The 18627-nt window shown below is 39.8% G+C and overlaps 1 protein-coding gene across 1 annotated transcript in view; it reads left to right on the forward strand.

Annotated features, from left to right (window-relative positions):
* The window catches only part of afg1lb (AFG1 like ATPase b), a 117055-nt gene that overhangs the window by 90356 nt on the left and 8072 nt on the right, over positions 1–18627 (forward strand). Inside the window, exons 8-10 of the mRNA XM_061885668.1 lie at positions 8998–9080; positions 9745–9815; positions 13188–13288. Coding sequence (XP_061741652.1) covers positions 8998–9080; positions 9745–9815; positions 13188–13288 — 255 coding nt within the window. The remainder of the gene's footprint in view (positions 1–8997; positions 9081–9744; positions 9816–13187; positions 13289–18627) is intronic.

An 18627-nucleotide genomic window follows, 5' to 3' on the forward strand; every position in this document is an offset into this window, starting at 1 on the left:
CTTGAAACGTGTGGCCCAGTACGTCTCAATAGAGGTTTCCCTAAGAGGGGGCAGCGGAGGCAGGGAGAGGTTGTGAGAACGACCCCGCGGAACAAACCACGGCCGGCCCAAGGCGGTCACATTTTAAGGGAATAGATCATTAGGTGTAATTAGGGTGTTCGCATTGTCACGTACCCCTCCACCCCGCCCCCTGACTGTGCAAGAATGAATAAAATGGGGAGATACCACCACCACCACCCCCCTACTCACACACACTGCAGTAGTTAGTGGAAACACTTTGATGTCACAAGAGTCGTCCAGAACTTGCCAGCATAAAGGCAGTGTTTTAAGCTTTCTCTCTCTCTCTCTCTCTCTCTCTCTCTCTCTCGACCCCTCTATCCCTGCCTCCCCTCTTTTCTTTCCATCCCTCCACACAGGGCTGTAAGACACACACACGCTTGAATGAGCGACAGCCTCGCCCTCCTCCCCTCATCTCTTTTTCAGCCTTCCCACCCCACATTTCTTTGAGGCCCGGTCAATTCTCCGGGCTAAACACAAAAAAAAAAGAAGCATCAAATGTTTTCCGCTGCCTGGTAATGAGGGAGTGGACCTCATCAGGGCCCGATAGTCAGCTATCCTTGGCTTTTGTTGGCGCTCAATGGCACTGCACTCTTTGAAAGGCTCAAAAGCAACTTTTTGAGGGGTAAAAGATAGAGAAAAGATATAGTGGGGAGGAGATGTCGTCGCCAAAGCTAAGGAAAAAGCCACTTTTTTCTTATTAATAATGCTAAATGACTTGCCCAGTGTAGAGCCGTGGACTGTTGGGACAAAGACATGACAGGAGCTACATGACTTTCTTTCAGCGTGGACTGATTGTTCCGTCTGTCATGTCCGCCTCAGCACAAGTCATTCAACTTTTCACATGCAGTGGTGTAGAGCAGTGGTTCTCCTGGGGGTACTTGAAGGTATGTCAAGGGGTACCTGAGATTTTTTTTAAATATTCACAATTCAAAAATCCTTTATAAATATATTTATTTAATAATACTTCAATAAAATTAATCAATCAATGAATTTATATAGCCCTATATCACTAGTGTCTCAAAGGGCTGCACAAACCACAACACAAACCTCAACGACATCATCGGTAGAGTCCACATAAGGGCAAGGAAAACTCACCCCAGTGGGACGTCGGTGACAGTGACAATGATGACTATGAGAAACTTTGGAGAGGACCGCATATGTGGGCAACCCCCCCACCACCAGGGGACCGAAAGCAATGGATGTCGAGCGGGTCTAACATGATACTGTGGAAGTTCAATCCATAGTGGATCCAACACAACCGTGAGAGTCTAGTCCAAAGCGGATCCAACACAGTAGCGAGAGTCCCGTCCACAGTGGAGCCAGCAGGAAACCACCCCAAGCGGAGGCGGATCAGCAGCACAGAGATGTCCTAGCCGATACACAGGCGAGCGTTCCATCCTGGGTCCCGACTCTGGACAGCCAGTTCTTCATCCATGGCCACCGGACAGGACCCCCTTCACAATGGAAAGTGGGACAGAGGGGAAAAAGAAAAGAAGCGGCAGATCAACCGATCAAAAAAAGGGGGGTATTTAAAGGCTAGAGTATACAAATGAGTTTTAAGGTGAGACTTAAATGCTTTTACTGAGGTGGCATCTCAAACTGTTACCGGGAGGGCATTCCAGAGTACTGGAGCCCGAACGGAAAACGCTCTATAGCCCGCAGACTTTTTTGGGGCTCTGGGAATCACTAATAAGCCGTAGTCCTTTGAACACAGATTTCTTGCTGGGACATATGGTACATAACAATCGGCAAGATAGGATGGAGCTAGACCGTGTAGTAATTAATTCGTAATTTGTAAAACGCAGATTTCTTGAATGTAACTTCATAAACTGTGAAAAGAAATGCAACAATGCAATATTCAGTGTTGACAGCTTGATTTTTTGTGGACATGTTCCATAAATATTGATATTAAAGATTTATTTTTTAGTGAAGAAATATTTAGAATTAAGTTCATGAATCCAGATGGATCTCTATTACAATCCTCAAAGACGGCACTTTAAGTTGATGATTACTTCTATCTATAGAAATCTTTATTTATAATTGAATCACATTTTTCAACAAGCTTTTAGTTATTTTTATAATTTTTTTTCCAAATAGTTCAAGAAAGATCACTACAAATGACAAATATTTTGCACCGTTATAATATTAAATAAATCAGAAATTGATGACATAGTGCTTTATTTTACTTCTTTACCTGTTTTTTTCCAACCAAAATTGCTTTGCTCTGATTAAGGGGTACTTGAATTAAAAAAAAAATTTCACTGGAGGTACATCACTGAAAAAAGGTTGAGAACCAATGTAATGTTTTCAATGTAGGTGTAAAAATAATGTATTTATATATTTATTTTGTATTTTATGTCATTCTTTTGTTTTGTTTGCATGGCTCAAAAATAAACCATTCATTCATTCATTCATTCATTCAACCACTGGTTTAGAGCACTGGTCCCCAACCACCGGTAAGGGGACCGGGAGCGGTCTATAACACATTTAAACATCATGTGGTTTATTTTGTACATATGCAGTATCATCTACATATACAGTATCATCTACAAAGACGCAAATAATTGCTATTGCAACATCTAGTGGACACATTTAGAACAACAGTTTGTTTCATTAAAAAATTTCTGGTTAATTTTTATAATTATCAAACTCATCCCGCGGGCCAGATAAAAATTGTTCGTGGGCCTGATCCGTCCCGCAGGCCGTACGTTTGACACCCCTGCATAAAACCATTTACAAACTAACGATTAACCTTTCGCCTGTCCCACTAGACCAGGGGTCGGCAACCCAAAATGTTGAAAGAGCCATATTGGACCGCAAATACGTAAAAGTAATCTGTCTGGAGCCGCAAAAATTTAAAATACGTGTCATAATTAATGGCAACACATTATGTAAGTGGCTAATTAGCTATATTAGCCCACTATCAAAATGACTATGTGTCGCAGGCTGACGCAACATTTCGTAGACAGAAATGTTGAAATATAATATTTATTCTGCACATTTTTACAACATTGGAAAACAGTAAAACTTCTCAAAAGGTGAGATAACTCCTGGAAATTACTGGCTTGGAATGGCCAAAGTTATAGATGTGTGTGTCCAAGTTTAAGGAAACGTCAGGGCCGTCTGCTTCTAATGGTCTAATTAGTCTTTGCAAGCTGGGTAACGTTTGCTGTGGTCTGGAACAAAATGGCACACAAACAATCAGAAATGTGACCAACATTACATACAGATAATGTGTTATGAAACATGGAGAAAAAAACTAAATACACAGAAGACATGAGTAAAGGAAGTTAAATATGCCTACAATCAATACATAATGATGCAATATCTACATACAGCTAGTCTAAATAGCATGTTAGCATCAAATTTGGTCTTGACCTCTGTATGTATGATGAGAAAATCGCAGATCATCAAGATGCAACCTTTAAATCAAATTTGAATAATAAGATATTGAGACTGATTTGGTGGATTGAAAGATGCCTTTTTTTATTTAAAAATAAAATTTTAAATGGGTATTTTAGTGGGTAGATTTTGAAATGTATTATATTGTATTGTGTTTTGTATATTACATGATGATGAATATTTAAGTGAGGGTCCCTGTCCTAGAAGCTGTGTGCTTCTAGGAATTACCTTTTTGCAGAACGAACTCCGAGTTCTACCAAACAAAAACTGTAAAAATGGGACCCATTACCTCCCTGCTTGGCACTCAGCATCAAGGGTTGGAATTGGGGGTTAAATCACCAGAAATGATTGGCGAGCGCGGCAGCCCATCTTCTTCCGCTTATCCGAGGTCGGGTCGCGGGGGCAGCAGCCTAAGCAGGGAAGCCCAGACTTCCCTCTCCCCAGCCACTTCGTCTAGCTCTTCCCAGGCCAGCCGGGAGACATAGTCTTCAAAACGTGTCCTGGGTCTTCCCCGTGGCCTCCTACTGGTTGGACGTGCCCTAAACACCTCCCTCGGGAGGCGTTCGGGTGGCATCCTGACCAGATGCCCGAACCACCTCATCTGGCTCCTCTCGATGTGGAGGAGCAGCGGCTTTACTTTGAGTTCCTCCCGGATGACAGAGCTTCTCACCCTATCTCTAAGGGAGAGCCCCGCCACACGGCGGAGGAAACTCATTTCGGCCGCTTGTACCCGTGATCTTATCCTTTCGGTCATGACCCAAAGCTCATGACCATAGGTGAGGATGGGAACGTAGATCGACCGGTAAATTGAGAGCTTTGCCTTCCGGCTCAGCTCCTTCTTCACCACAACGGATCGGTACAACGTCCGCATTACTGAAGACGCCGCACCGATCCGCCTGTTGATTTCACGATCCACTCTTCCCCCACTCGTGAACAAGACTCCTAGGTACTTGAACTCCTCCACTTGGAGCAGGGTCTCCTCCCCAACCCGGAGATGGCACTCCACCCTTTTCCGGGAGAGAACCATGGACTCGGATTTGGAGGTGCTGATTCTCATTCCGGCCGCTTCACACTCTGCTGCGAACCGATCCAGTGAGAGCTGAAGATCCCGGCCACATGAAGCCAACAGGACCACATCGTCTGCAAAAAGCAGAGACCTAATTCCGCGGCCACCAAACCGGAACCCCTCAATGCCTTGACTGCGCCTAGAAATTCTGTCCATAAAAGTTATGAACAGAATCGGTGACATAGGGCAGCCTTGGCGGAGTCCAACCCTCACTGGAAACGTGTCCGACTTACTGCCAGCAATGCGGACCAAGCTCTGACACTGATCGTACAGGGATCGGACTGCCACAATAAGACAGACCGATACCCCATACTCTCTGAGCACTCCCCACAGGACTTCCCGAGGGACACGGTTGAAGGTCTTCTCCAAGTCCACAAAGCACATGTAGACTCGTTGGGCAAACTCCCATGCACCCTCAAGAACCCTGCCGAGAGTATAGAGCTGGTCCACAGTTCCACGACCAGGACGAAAACCACACTGTTCCTCCTGAATCCGAGGTTCGACTATCCGGCGTAGCCTCCTCTCCAGTACACCTGAATAAACCTTACCGGGAAGGCTGAGGAGTGTGATCCCACGATAGTTGGAACACACCCTCCGGTCCCCCCTCTTAAAGAGAGGGACCACCACCACGGTCTGCCAATCCCCCCCCCCCCCCCCACTACAAAGTTATCATGGAACTGCGGCCTAGGGTGTCCTGGTGCCAAGTGCACATATGGACACCCTTATTTTTGAACATGGTGTTTGTTATGGACAAACTGTGACGAGCACAGAAGTCCAATAACAAAACACCACTCGGGTTCAGATCCGGGCGGCCATTCTTCCCAATCACGCCTTTCCAGGTTTCACTGTCGTTACCAACATGAGCGTTGAAGTCCCCCAGCAGAACAAGGGAATCATTCGAGGGAGCACTCTCCAGTACTCCCTCGAGTGTACCCAAAAAGGGTGGGTACTCTGAACTGTTGTTTGGTGCGTAAGCGCAAACAACAGTCAGGACCTGTCCCCCCACCCGAAGGCGGAGGGAGGCTACCCTTTCGTCCACTGGGTTGAACTCCAACATGCAGGCTTTGAGCCGGGGAGCAACGAGAATTGCCACCCCAGCCTGTCGCCTCTCACTGCCAGCAACGCCAGAGTGAAAGAGAGTCCAGACCCTTTCAAGAGAAGTGGTTCCAGAGCCCTTGCTGTGCGTCGAAGTGAGTCCGACTACATCCAGCCGGAATTTCTCTACTTTGCGCACTAGCTCAGGCTCCTTTCCCCCCCAGTGAGGTGACGTTCCACGTCCCAAGAGCGAGCTTATGTAGCCGAGGATTGGACCGCCAAGTGCCCTGCCTTCTGCTGCCGCCCAGCTCACATTGCACCCGACCTCTATGGCCCCTGCTATGGGTGGTGAGCCCATTGGAGGGGGGACCCACGTTGCTTCTCCGGGCTGTGCCCGGCCGGGCCCCATGGGTACAGGCCCGGCCACCAGGCGCTCGCCATCGTGCCCCACCTCCGGGCCTGGCTCCAGAGGGGGGCCCCGGTGACCCGCGTCCGGGCGAGGGAAATCTGGGTCCTTTGTTTTTACTTTTCATAGAGGTTTTCGAGCTGCTCTTTGTCTGGCCCCTCACCTACGACCAGTTTGCCTTGGGAGACCCTACCAGGGGGCTTAAAGACCCCAGACAACATAGCTCCTAGGATCATTGGGACACGCAAACTCCTCTACCACGGTAAGGTGGCAGCTCAGAAAGGAGAATAATGAACATATAATCAATCAATCAATTATTATTTATACAGCCCTAAATCACTAGTGTCTCAAAGGGCTGCACAAACCACAACACAAACCACAACGACATCCTCAGTAGAGCCCACACAAGGGCAAGGAAAACTCACCCCAGTGGGACGTCGGTGACAATGATGACTATGAGAAACCTTGGAGAGGACTGCATATGTGGGCTTTTTTTGGGCTCTGGGAATCCCTAATAAGCCGAAGTCCTTTGAACGCAGATATCTTGCCGGGACATATGGTACAATACAATCGGTAAGATAGGCTGGAGCTAGACCGTCTAGTATTTTATACGTAAGTAGTAAAACCTTAAAGTCACATCTTAAGTGCACAGGAAGCCAGTGCAGGTGAGCCAGTATGGGCCCAATGTGATTAAACTTTCTTGTTCTTGTCAAAAGTCTAGCAGCCGCATTTTGTACCAACTGTAATCTTTTAATGCTGGACATGGGGAGACCCGAAAATAATACGTTACAGTAATCGAGGCGAGACGTAACAAACGCATGGATAATGATCTCAGCGTCATTAATGGACGAAATGGAGCAAATTTTAGCGATATTACAGAGATGAAAGAAGCCCGTTTTAGTAACGCTTTATATATATATATATATATATATATATATATATATATATATATATATTTTTTTTTTTTTTTTAACACCAGGTTGCAAAACAAAAACATGTGTTAATCAATTGTTTGATTATAAACTGTGTTTTTCTTTTCATCAATATATATATGTGTGTGTGTGTGTGTGTGTGTGTGTGTGTGTGTGTGTGTGTGTGTGTGTGTGTGTGTGTGTGTGTGTGTGTGTGTGTGTACACACACAAAAAGAAAAAACATTTTTTTAATCGAAAAATAGATTAAAACATTTTTATTTAATTTTTTTGCAACCTGCTCTTAAAGAGTTGTGGAGGGTTTTTGTACAAAAAGTAGGTAAAATACAATTGGTTTAACTCTAATTGCATAGCTGCTTGGAAATTTTGACTCAATATTAAAATGCAGCATTTTCACTGCAGCATTTTGTACAATTTCTTTTTAAACGTTATTGAATAAATTGGTTGAAGATATTTTGAACTGATCTTCCAATTTGCTTTAGTTTCCATAAACTCCATGATCAGTGTTGAAGTTAAGAGTGAAAGTAAAATTCAGAGTAGGCGTTTTGGCGGATTTAATCTTGGAGGAGTGATTATTCGACAAACCCCTCAAGATTGGTAATCAAATATTATGACCTACACCTGGTTATAAATAACCTATGGAATCATCATCACTCATTGTGTTCCTGTTCCGTCTTCGCCTTCCCTCTCTGTTTTCTGTGCTCATTCCTAAAAGACAAACTCAATCTAATAATGTGGCTGTGATTGAAGGTTTTTGGGAGTTTTTTTTACACCTTTTTTCCAGGGACTATTTAGCCATCGGTGGGGTCGGAGTAGGTTGATGAAATGACACCTCCCTTTTGTGCGAGGGGGAGGGCGACTTTGTCAGGGTGTTATTAAGCCTGATTTCGCCAATTGGCTCTGAGTGGGAACTCCATTTGTGTGAGCGGACACGCTGATAAAAAGTTGACAGCGTAGAAGAATGGAGTATTTTCGTCTCCTTGCTTTATGATTGCTAATTATCCGCCAGCTTAAGGAGGGCAGTGGCGGAAATTCACTGATTTTATAATTTGCAACGAGCTGTCTTTGAATACTCAGCAAGTCGCCTGATGGCATTGATGGGATGATACGCCGTTCCCTTTCTTTCCTCCTGAAGAATGGCGCAGATGATGATTACAGTTTGCGCTGTCCTCTCTGACATGAATCCTGTTGACATTTTACACCGTATGCAAAAGTTTGAACCCCGCATTACAGGCTCTCCAACTCTGAATAGCTGCAGGAAGAATGGATCACGCAAGTTCAGCTCTCTGTTGATGCTGCAAAAGTCCATTTTATTTTTGACAAAAAGGTCACAAAAGATAACTTTATAGAGCATTTTGTCCTTTTGAAATGCACCATACTTTCCGGGTTATTGAACGCTCCGGTATTGAAGCCACCCCCACCAAATTGTCGAAGAAAATAATACGTGTATGTATATTGGCCGCACAAGACTAGATACAGTGGGGCAAAAAAGTATTTAGTCAGCCACCGATTGTGCAAGTTCTCCCACTTAAAATGATGACAGAGGTCTGTAATTTTCATCATAGGTACACTTCAACTGTGAGAGACAAAATGTGGAAAAAAAAATCCAGGAATTCACATTGTAGGAATTTTAAAGAATTTATTTGTAAATTATGGTGGAAAATAAGTATTTGGTCAACCATTCAAAGCTCTCACTGATGGAAGGAGGTTTTGGCTCAAAATCTCACGATACATGGCCCCATTCATTCTTTCCTTAACACAGATCAATCGTCCTCTCCCCTTAGCAGAAAAACAGCCCCAAAGCATGATGTTTCCACCTCCATGCTTCACAGTAGTTATGGTGTTCTTGGGATGCAACTCAGTAGTCTTCTTTCTCCAAACACGACGGGATGAGTTTATACCAAAAGTTTATACAAGGAATTCCCCTATATTGGAAATGAATGGGCAATATACAAATCCCACATATCTCATCCCATTCGAAACGTTCAAAGATTCACAAACTCCACTCAGCCTGGACATTCAAGCATTCCAGTTCATGCGCAATTCCTACCAGAATTGCAAATTCTAGTTAAGTTTAAAATATGTTGTTTATGTTCAGGAGAGCTGCCACACCGTCTGCCTGGACTCCGGGGTGGACTACAGGATGCAGCACAAGACCACGGGAGGGAAACTCTATTACCTGTAAGACCCAAATACTCTTTTTTGATTGTTTCATTTTCCATGTCTGGAAAAAATCAGATGTTAATTTCCATCTGCCATACGTCCATAAATAACTAGCTTGCTGCTTTTAATGTATTCAAAGAGAGAAACAAAGGTGGATAAAATGTGACAAAATGGCACAGCTTTAAAGCTTGTTTTCTCTGCAATACTCAAGCACTCTCGCCTTTTCGGTGTATGTAAATAAACAGGGCAGCACACGCTCTTTAATGACACCACCGCGCAAACATCTCATTTTACCGCGCTTTCATTGGCTAATGCTCCAGTCCAACATCGTGTAGTTTTTCCCCCTCACGGCGTAAAAAAGCTAAGTACCCCTTCTCTTCCACTCTGCTCCTCATGTTTGATGTGGCCACTTCAGCGTTATTAATTTCATATTCCATTACCTGTTTATTGCCCTGTGTGTGTGTGTGTGTGTGTGTGTGTGTGTGTGTGTGTGTGTGTGTGTGAGTGTGTGTGTGTGTGTGTGTGTGTGTGTGTGTGTGTGTGTGTGTGTGTGTGTGTGTGTGTGTGTGTGTGTGTGTGTGTGTGTGTGTGTGTGTGTGTGTGTGTGTGTGTGTGTGTGTGTGTGTGTGTGTGTGTGTGTGTGTGTGTGTGTGTGTGTGTGTGTGTGTGCGTGCGTGCGTAGGACAGGAGAGCCTGACGCAAACACAGTCTTGGACGCAATGTTTGAAGAGCTGGCCTTTTCACAAAAGAGCCGTAAGGAAACTGGAATTGACTGTTTATCCTTTTATGCAACAGTTTGTTCTGATTATGATTTAATTTTGCTTTAAATAACAACATCGGAAACTAGAATTGACTGTTTATCCTTTTATGCAACAGTTTGTTCTGATCATGATTTAATTTTGCTTTAAATAACAACATGATTATTATGAAGATTGCTTGAGACAAGAAGAGTCACATCTATTGTGATACTGGATGTACTTTAAAGGGGAACATTATCACAATTTCAAAAGGGATAAAACCAATAAAAATCAGTTCCCAGTGGCTTATTTTATTTTTCAAAGTTTTTTTCAAAATTTTACCCATCATGGAATATCCCGAAAAAAGGCTTTAAAGTGCCTGATTTTCGCTATCTGTAAATCCACCCGTCCATTTTCCTGTGACGTCACATAGTGATGCCAATACAAACAAACTGAAGCTATTGAGCGAATTGCAATTGAAGCTATTCAGCGATCGCCTTCTAACCAACGATTGATCTTTTGACCACTGGAGCAACTTAAATCCGTCAATTGGTAAATGTTTGTTTGGCATTAAATGTGGATGGAGGGAAACGCTGGATGCAAATTTAGCTACAAATGTACATACAGCTAGCCTAGCCTAAATAGCATGTTAGCATCAATTAGCTGGCAGTCATGTCGCGACCAAATATGTCTGATTAGCACATGAGTCAATAATATCAACGAAACTCACCTTTGTGATTTTGTTGACTTTATCATTGGAAATGCATCTGCTTTGAGTGTCGCAGGATATCCACACATCTCTGTGCCATCTCTGTCGTAGCATCGATTAGCATGCCGTGCTAATCGATGCACACTCCACGTAAGTCAACTTGAATCCGTCTCTGATCGTTTTGTTACACCCTCCGACAACACACCGACGAGGCATGATGTCTCCAGGTTACGGAAAACAGTCGAAAAAACGGAAAATAACATAGCTGATTTGACTTGTGTGTGTAATGTGTTTGAGAAAATGGCGGATTGCTTCCCATTGTAACGTCACGGGTGAAAGGTCATCGCTCCGACAGCGAACAATTGAAAGGCGTTTAAATCGCCAAATTCACCCTTTTAGAGTTTGGAAATTGGTTGAAAAGACATATGGTCTTTTTTCTGCAACATCAAGGTATATATTGATGCTTACATAGGTCTGGTGATAATGTTCCCCTTTAAGTGGTAGGAATGAGACATTCTCAAACGATTTGAGTCTTTTGAACAGCACTTTTAAGTGAATGTTGTTGTTTTTTTCTGCAACGTCACATGGCTGGCAACTGGAGTAGAAAATATGAGTTAAATTTACTTTTTATTTTATTTGTATATTTTAATAGTTTATGATTATTTATTAATTAATGTATTCATTTATTCACTTTTCTGGCTCATTCTAAAGTAGTTCAAGCATAAATGTAAAGTGTGTTTACATCTTTATTGCATACTCATTTTTGTCTCGTTTTGCCAATACTTTTTGTATACATTTTCTTCTTACATTTTCCACTGCTTGTTCCTCATTTATGTTTTGTTTTGTTTTTATGTATTGTTATAATGCTCTTAAGCTACAAAGTGTTTTAGGTGAGGAATTTTTTTTAAAATTTTGATCCACATTTTTTGATTGTATTTTAAATTTAAAAATTAATTTATGTGCCGAGGGCCAAATCTGGCCCGTTACATTATTTAATGTGGCCCGCGAAAGCCTGGAAATAACATGCGTTAATAAAATGCTTAATACCTCCTCACTAAATATATTTATTTCCCTTTTGACATTAAAAATAATTTACTGCATGCCATTGCATATATTTTAAAATTCAATATTATCAAAATCAAAATATCATCATGTAGTCCAAAAATATTTTTGTTAAAATAAAGATAAATAATGTACTTAAATATCTGCTAGACCAATGCTTTCAAAACAAATGATCAATCAAATTGTACACCGTAAAATTATCAATAGATTTTACGGTTAAGTTCCGCCGACTGAGTTTTTTTACCGTAAAATCAACTTTGGTACTGTTTTTTTCCCACTAAAACATTAAGAAACAAACGAAATAAAACAATGTTTTACAGTTAAAAAAAAAGGCTGCTCTGATGCTTGAAATTCACAGCTTGTTTTTCCAGTCCATTCCATTGATTCCATTTTTTTTATATGCTGTTAAAAAAACAACTGCTTTTACTGTAAAATTCTGGTGACTGAGCTGCCAGTTTTTAAAGTAAAATTTTATTTATTTTTGAAGCTTATGTAAAAAAAAATATTGTTAATGTATTATATGTTTATATATATGTTATATATATATATATATATATATATATATATATATATATATATATATATATATTTATACATATATAAATGTATATTCATTTATTACTCATTGTTAAAATCGGCCCTCTGAGGGCAATTATGTGCCCTCAATGAAAACAAGTTTGACAAACCTGTTCTAAAGGAATATTGTTATTGTACATATTCTAAGATATTCAAATAACACTGTACAACACTGTTACTAGCTAGCTGGCAACTAGTACGCTAATCGCTTGCTCACAACCAACACACTAATCGCTAGCGGGCAACTGGTGCACTAATTGCTAGATGGCAGCGTGTGCCGCAAATCGCTTGCTCACAACCAACACACAACTGGTGCACTAATGGCTAGATGGCAGCGTGTGCCACAAATCGCTTGCTCACAACCAACACACAACTGGTGCACTAATTGCTAGATGGCAGCGTGTGCCGCAAATCGCTTGCTGGCTAATTGATATCTAAATGCAAAAATCTTCATGTTTTCATTTGAAACCTGCAGGGTACAGTGAGTAGGCCATGTGTTATCTACACTGCAGTGTGTTGGATCAATGTTGACGTGTATTCACAGATGTTAAAATTTGTGGACATATTGCAGGGGGAATAAAAAAAAATGTGTAGAAAAAAAAAAGTCTAGTCAACCAAACTTTTGTAAACTCGTATTTACAGTTTTGACCTTAGAGAGTGGGCTTCTACAGTATCTTATTCCAGCTGCTTTTCTGTCAAACACACCATCAGCAGCTTCTCCATATTTTCATGGATAAATATAATATAATTTTAGACGTTGTTTGATCGATTTTTATTTGCAGATTTTTATCCGTGGCAATTATGAGTATTTCTGAAAACTGTAATTTATAATATTTTTATTTTTTTTTGCATTATTGTCCTCTCGTTTGCTTTGTCTGTTTTAAAAAGCCAACATTTTTAAGAAAAAGCAGCTTTTTTTTTTTAAGTCATGCAGTCATTTCTTATTTAATAATAATATCGTGGCAATAAAATTATCTTTTGGTTATGATGCATTTGATTGACAGCGTGATGGATGGTCATGGTTGGGGTGTGTTTCCATAGTTACAGGTCCTCAGGTGCTCAGTGTTCTGGGAAGAGAAGTGACGCTGGAGAAGACCTGTGGCTCCATTGCAGACTGCACTTTCCATGAGCTGTGTGGTCGAGTGAGTGATTTTACCCAAATGTCATCTTTTACTTCGTTGCATGCATGTAAGCAAAAGATAGAACATAAATACATTAATATACATTGATGCATATTATGTATATTAGTCTGTGCTTAAATTGCCAACTGTCTATTAGGGGTGAAGTATTTATTGTACGAATGCTTTTAATTATCCTTTTAAAAAATATATGTTTTGTAATATATATTTTTTCATATTTATTTTTATACAATGTTAAATATTTCCCCCCAAATAATTATACTTTTAAAATAGCCATTTTGCGAACTTGCACAATCCCAACATTTCTCAACTGATTTGATCCGTTCCACCATCCACACACTCCACTCATCTTAAAAAAACCAAACTACCATTTTCCAGGTTGAAAAAAATTCCAGGAATTCCCAGAATTCTGTCTGTTAAGGATAATGTATTTATTGTTCAAATGCTTTTTTTATATTTTTTTTTACTTTGTATAATATATTTTTTACATAATTATTTATTTGTAATATTACATATTTTCCCACAGATAATTATACTTTGAAAATAATATGCATTCATATATATATATATATATATATATATATATATATATATATATATATATATGTGTGTGTGTGTGTATGTATGTATATATAAATATGTATATATATATATATATTTTTTTTTTTTTTTCCAACTGTATCCTCATAATAAGCTCCATGTAATAATGTATATTCCACCCTACCTTTAAATGCCACTTTAAACATCAGCTTTACAGATACCATGCCTGTCCTACAAGTGGTGTGTTTTGATGAAGTTGTCTACTGCAGTAAAGGTATTTACAGCCCCCTAGTGGTTTCACTGGTGGTATTTTCTTTTCAACCCATATGGTGAAGAAAAAGTATTATTTTTGCATTGTGGTGCTATGGAAAAACCTTTTTAATTGTACAAAATAACTTGAATTTGATGCAGTAAGATTTTTGGACACTTTTTTTTTTGTTTATTCAAGAACTTACAGCGGAGACTTTAAAAGAACGTTTGCAGAGTTTAAAGATTGTTTTTTGGTCATTTAGATATATGTTATAATTAAAATAACTATACTAAATATGGTAATAAGGTTACTCAAATCAAATAAAGCATGTCTGACTTCCTACACACCATGACAAAAATATCAAATGTCAATCAAGGCTCACCTTGAAGCACACACACCAGTACTGACTGGTAAAAATGTAAGAATACATCCATCTGTGGCAACAAAGGAGAAAGTTTTTGCCCATAACTGTAACTTGATGAAAGTTATAAACAGAGGCGTCGCTAGGGTTTAAAGACAGGGGATGCACTAATAATATCAAAATCATAATAATGATAATGTGACGAATTATTTAGGTTGGAAAAGAACTAGAATTTTGATGCAATATAGTTTTCTGGACAATTTGTAATTATTCAAGAATTTACAGAGAATTGTTTGTGTCATTTAAATATATAAGATAGTCATGAATGTTAATAAATATAGTCATGAAAATTTTATTATAAAGGTTACTTACATTACGGATTTGGCCCGCGAAACTCATGAGTCCAACAAAGCATCGCATCAGGGAGTGTTTTCAACTAAATCAAACACCAGGCGGTCTCTGAATGTATGCTGCCATCTTGCGGAAGTGAAAATACTTTGAAGTAATAGCACAGCATTTACTTAAATGACACAATTCAAACAACCATCCCGAGTCATGGTGCAAAAAATAAATAAAAAAAAGAATTATAATTCCAACTAACATAAAGGTCAACAGACCTGGTCACACCTAAGACAACCTGCTCCCTGAACCTTGTAGATATTATCAGGGTTCGTACGGGTGCTTAAAAACCTTGAAAATGCTTGGATTTTAATGTTGTGTTTTCAAGATTGGAAAAATGCTTGAATTTTGCGTGAAGTGCTTGTAAATGTTTGGAAATGTTCATCATATTTCTCAGCAGTCTGACTCCATAGGCGAATTATAAAATGGAAAAAAAATAAAATAAGTTTCCTTAAAAATGAAAGCTACACGCTTGATCTGTTGGCTTTGCACTAGCCCTTACATTAGGTCAGATCTGGGCAAATTACGGCCCGGGGTCCACATGCGGCCCGTTGAGCTTTTCAATCTCGCCCGCCGGACATTCCCAAATAATTTTTTTTTAGATCTTTAAGATGGAAAGTGTAGCTGCCATCATGATGTGCAGTGATGTTTTATAACGACCGTAAGTCTTGAACTATACAAAGTTTTTCAATGGTTGGAATATGCGCTTATGGATGTTATACCAGTTACTATGGTAATTTAATTAGTTACTATGGTCATCTAATTAGTTACTTTGGTAATGAAAGTCACAGCAGCTTAGGCGAGGCACCAAGCAGTGTGGGTGGGGAGCGTTTCCACAGACGCAGAAGGAGATTTTCTCAACAAAGTTCTATAGCTTAGTGATGTTTCTGATGTATCCCATTGTAGGTGGGTTTATTTTGTACCATTGGTGTTTATATTTCACTGTTTGTTGCATTTCACTTGATTGTAAAATGTGTTGATCGAAAGGGGCTGTGGTTTATATTTTGTCAATATTTAGTGTTTTAGCTTTCATAGAAAAATGTAAAATTTCATTATGTTTTTTAAGGCGGTCCGTCATAACGTTTTTGACACGAGTCAAAATAACCTACTCAGTGGCCTAGTGGTTAGAGTGTCCGCCCTGAGATCGGTAGGTTGTGAGTTCAAACCTCGGCCGAGTCATACGAAAGACTATAAAAATGGGACCCCGGCCGAGCCATACAGAAGACTGTAAAAATGGGACCCATTGCATGATGATGAATATTTTAAGTGCGGGTCCCTGTCCATTAGCTGTGTGCTTCTAGGAATTACCTTTTTGCAGAACGGACTCCGAGTCCAACCAAAGACTGTAAAAATGGGACCCATTACCTCCCTGCTTGGCACTCAGCATCAAGGGTTGGAATTGGGGGTTAAATCACCATAAATGATTCCCGGGCGCGGCACCGCTGCTGCCCACGCCTCCCCTCACTTCCCAGGGAGTGATCAAGGGGATGGGTCGAATGCAGAGGACAAATTTCACCACAACTAGTGTGTGTGTGACAATCATTGGTACTTTAACTTTAATTGCCCAGGCCTGCATTAGGTTGTTCTCATGCATATACGTCTCTGTGTCGCCCCCAAGAGGACATTGGTGCATCGGTCCATCATGCCGGGAGGTTGTCGTTTCAATTAACATGATGTATGTAAGAATTATGATACAAACAAACAAGTAAACAATACTAATTGATGTTATTTCTTGTAAGGAATGATGTATACATGAATGATGATGATACAAACAAACAAGTAACCAACGTTTGCAAACACCAATGACATTGAATAATCTACAGAAACACTGCTTCATTTTCTATGCCCCATTCAGTTAATGATAACTGCTGCTTCAATGTTAGGCTTAGGTTTCAGCAGATGTTCCCTATTTTACGTACAGACAACATTTGGTGACCTCAAACAGCAAGGCTGTGGGTTGATTCACACTGGTTTTCGCCTTTTTAAGGGTACTGGAAAAACTGGATAATTGATTGTCCTTAAAAAAGTGCTTATTTGTACCATGAATTGATTAACATGGACCCCGACTCAAACAAGATGAAAAACTTATTCGGGTGTTACCATTTAGTGGTTAATTGTACGGAATATGTACTGTACTGTGCAATCTACTAATAAAAGTTTCAATCAATCAATTAATCAAAATGCTTGAATTTGGCCATGGAAAAGGTGTACGAAGCCTGTGTTAAGAAAAATGTCCAAATACCATAAAACATTTCAAGATTTTGCCCATTTAAGTCTAGTACCCGCACTCTTTTACTATGAGCCACGCTGTTGTAACACGTGGCTTGGCATTGTCTTGCCGAAATAAGCAGGGGCGTCCATGATAACGTTGCTTGAATGGCAACATATGTTGTTCCAAAACCTGTATGTACCTTTCAGCATTAATGGTGCGTTCACACGTGTGTAAATTACATTTAAATCCATTAGTGGGCATTATGTTCTAATTTTCCTGAAGGAATCAATAAAGTACTATCTATCTTTTATGGGAAACCTGTAAAAAAAAAAAAAAACACTCTCTCAACACTTATCCATGTTTGCCGCATTTTAGCTGCTTGATATTTCTGATTGGTTACAAAACTTTTAAGAATGTCGTCAGGTAGACAAGAAGGTAGGAGTCAAACTTTCACATACTTTTAATATCCAATTGTATTAATTAGATATCCACTGTATTAATATAATATGTACATACTTTACATGCAGTCGCCAAATTGTTTTTGGCCCAAGGCAAAAAAGTTTGGACACCCCTGACCTTTACCCTCTTATCAAACATGTAAAATGGTCTTGAAGGTCATCAAATGACGCTCGCACACACAGCACCGGCATTTAGGAACAAAGAAAGGTAAAACCAGAATAAAACATCCATCTGTGGCAGCAAAGGAGATAGTTTCACTTTTGCCCATAACTGTAGTGGGTTCAAGAACCCCTGGATTATAATTAGAAACAGGGACTTTTAATGACAAGGTGATGCACTCATAATAACATAATCGTACTACCAATAATGATGTGATTCGTATTAGTCTCAGCCAGGGCTGCGAATCTTTGGGTGTCCCACGATTCGGTTCAATATCGATTCTTGGGGTCACGATTTGCTAATATATTGATTTTTTTCCGATTACATTCGATTCTCGATTCAAAAACGATTTTTTTCCCCGATTTAAAAGGATTCTGTATTCATTCAATACATAGGATTTCAGCAGGATCTACCCCAGTCTGCTGACATGCAAGCAGAGTAGCAGATTTTTTTTTTTAAAAGCTTTTATAATTGTAAAGGACAATGTTTTATCAACTGATTGCAATAATTTAAATTTGTTTCAACTATTAAACGAACCAAAAATATGACTTATTTTATCTTTGTGAAAATATTGGACACAGTGTGTTGTCAAGCTTATGAGATGCTATGCAAGTGTAAGCCACTGTTCTTTTTTTTAATTTATAAATATCTAATGATAATGTCAATGAGGAATTTTTAATCACTGCTTTGCTGAAATTATAACTAATATTGATACTGTTGTTGATAATGTTCATTTTTGTTTCACTACTTTTGGTTTGTTCTGTGTTGTTTGTGTCTTTCTCTCAATTGCTCTGTTTATTGCAGTTGCTGGGTCAGGTTTGGTTTTGGAATTGGATTGCATTTTTATGGTATTGCTGTGTATTGTTTTGTTGGATCGATTAAAAATAATAATAAAATACAATTAAAAAAGAAAATTTTAAATCAATTTTTTAAAAAATGAGAATTGATTCTGAATCGCACAA

Source organism: Nerophis ophidion, linkage group LG24 (assembly GCF_033978795.1).
Source record: "Nerophis ophidion isolate RoL-2023_Sa linkage group LG24, RoL_Noph_v1.0, whole genome shotgun sequence".
Lineage (NCBI taxonomy): Eukaryota > Metazoa > Chordata > Actinopteri > Syngnathiformes > Syngnathidae > Nerophis > Nerophis ophidion.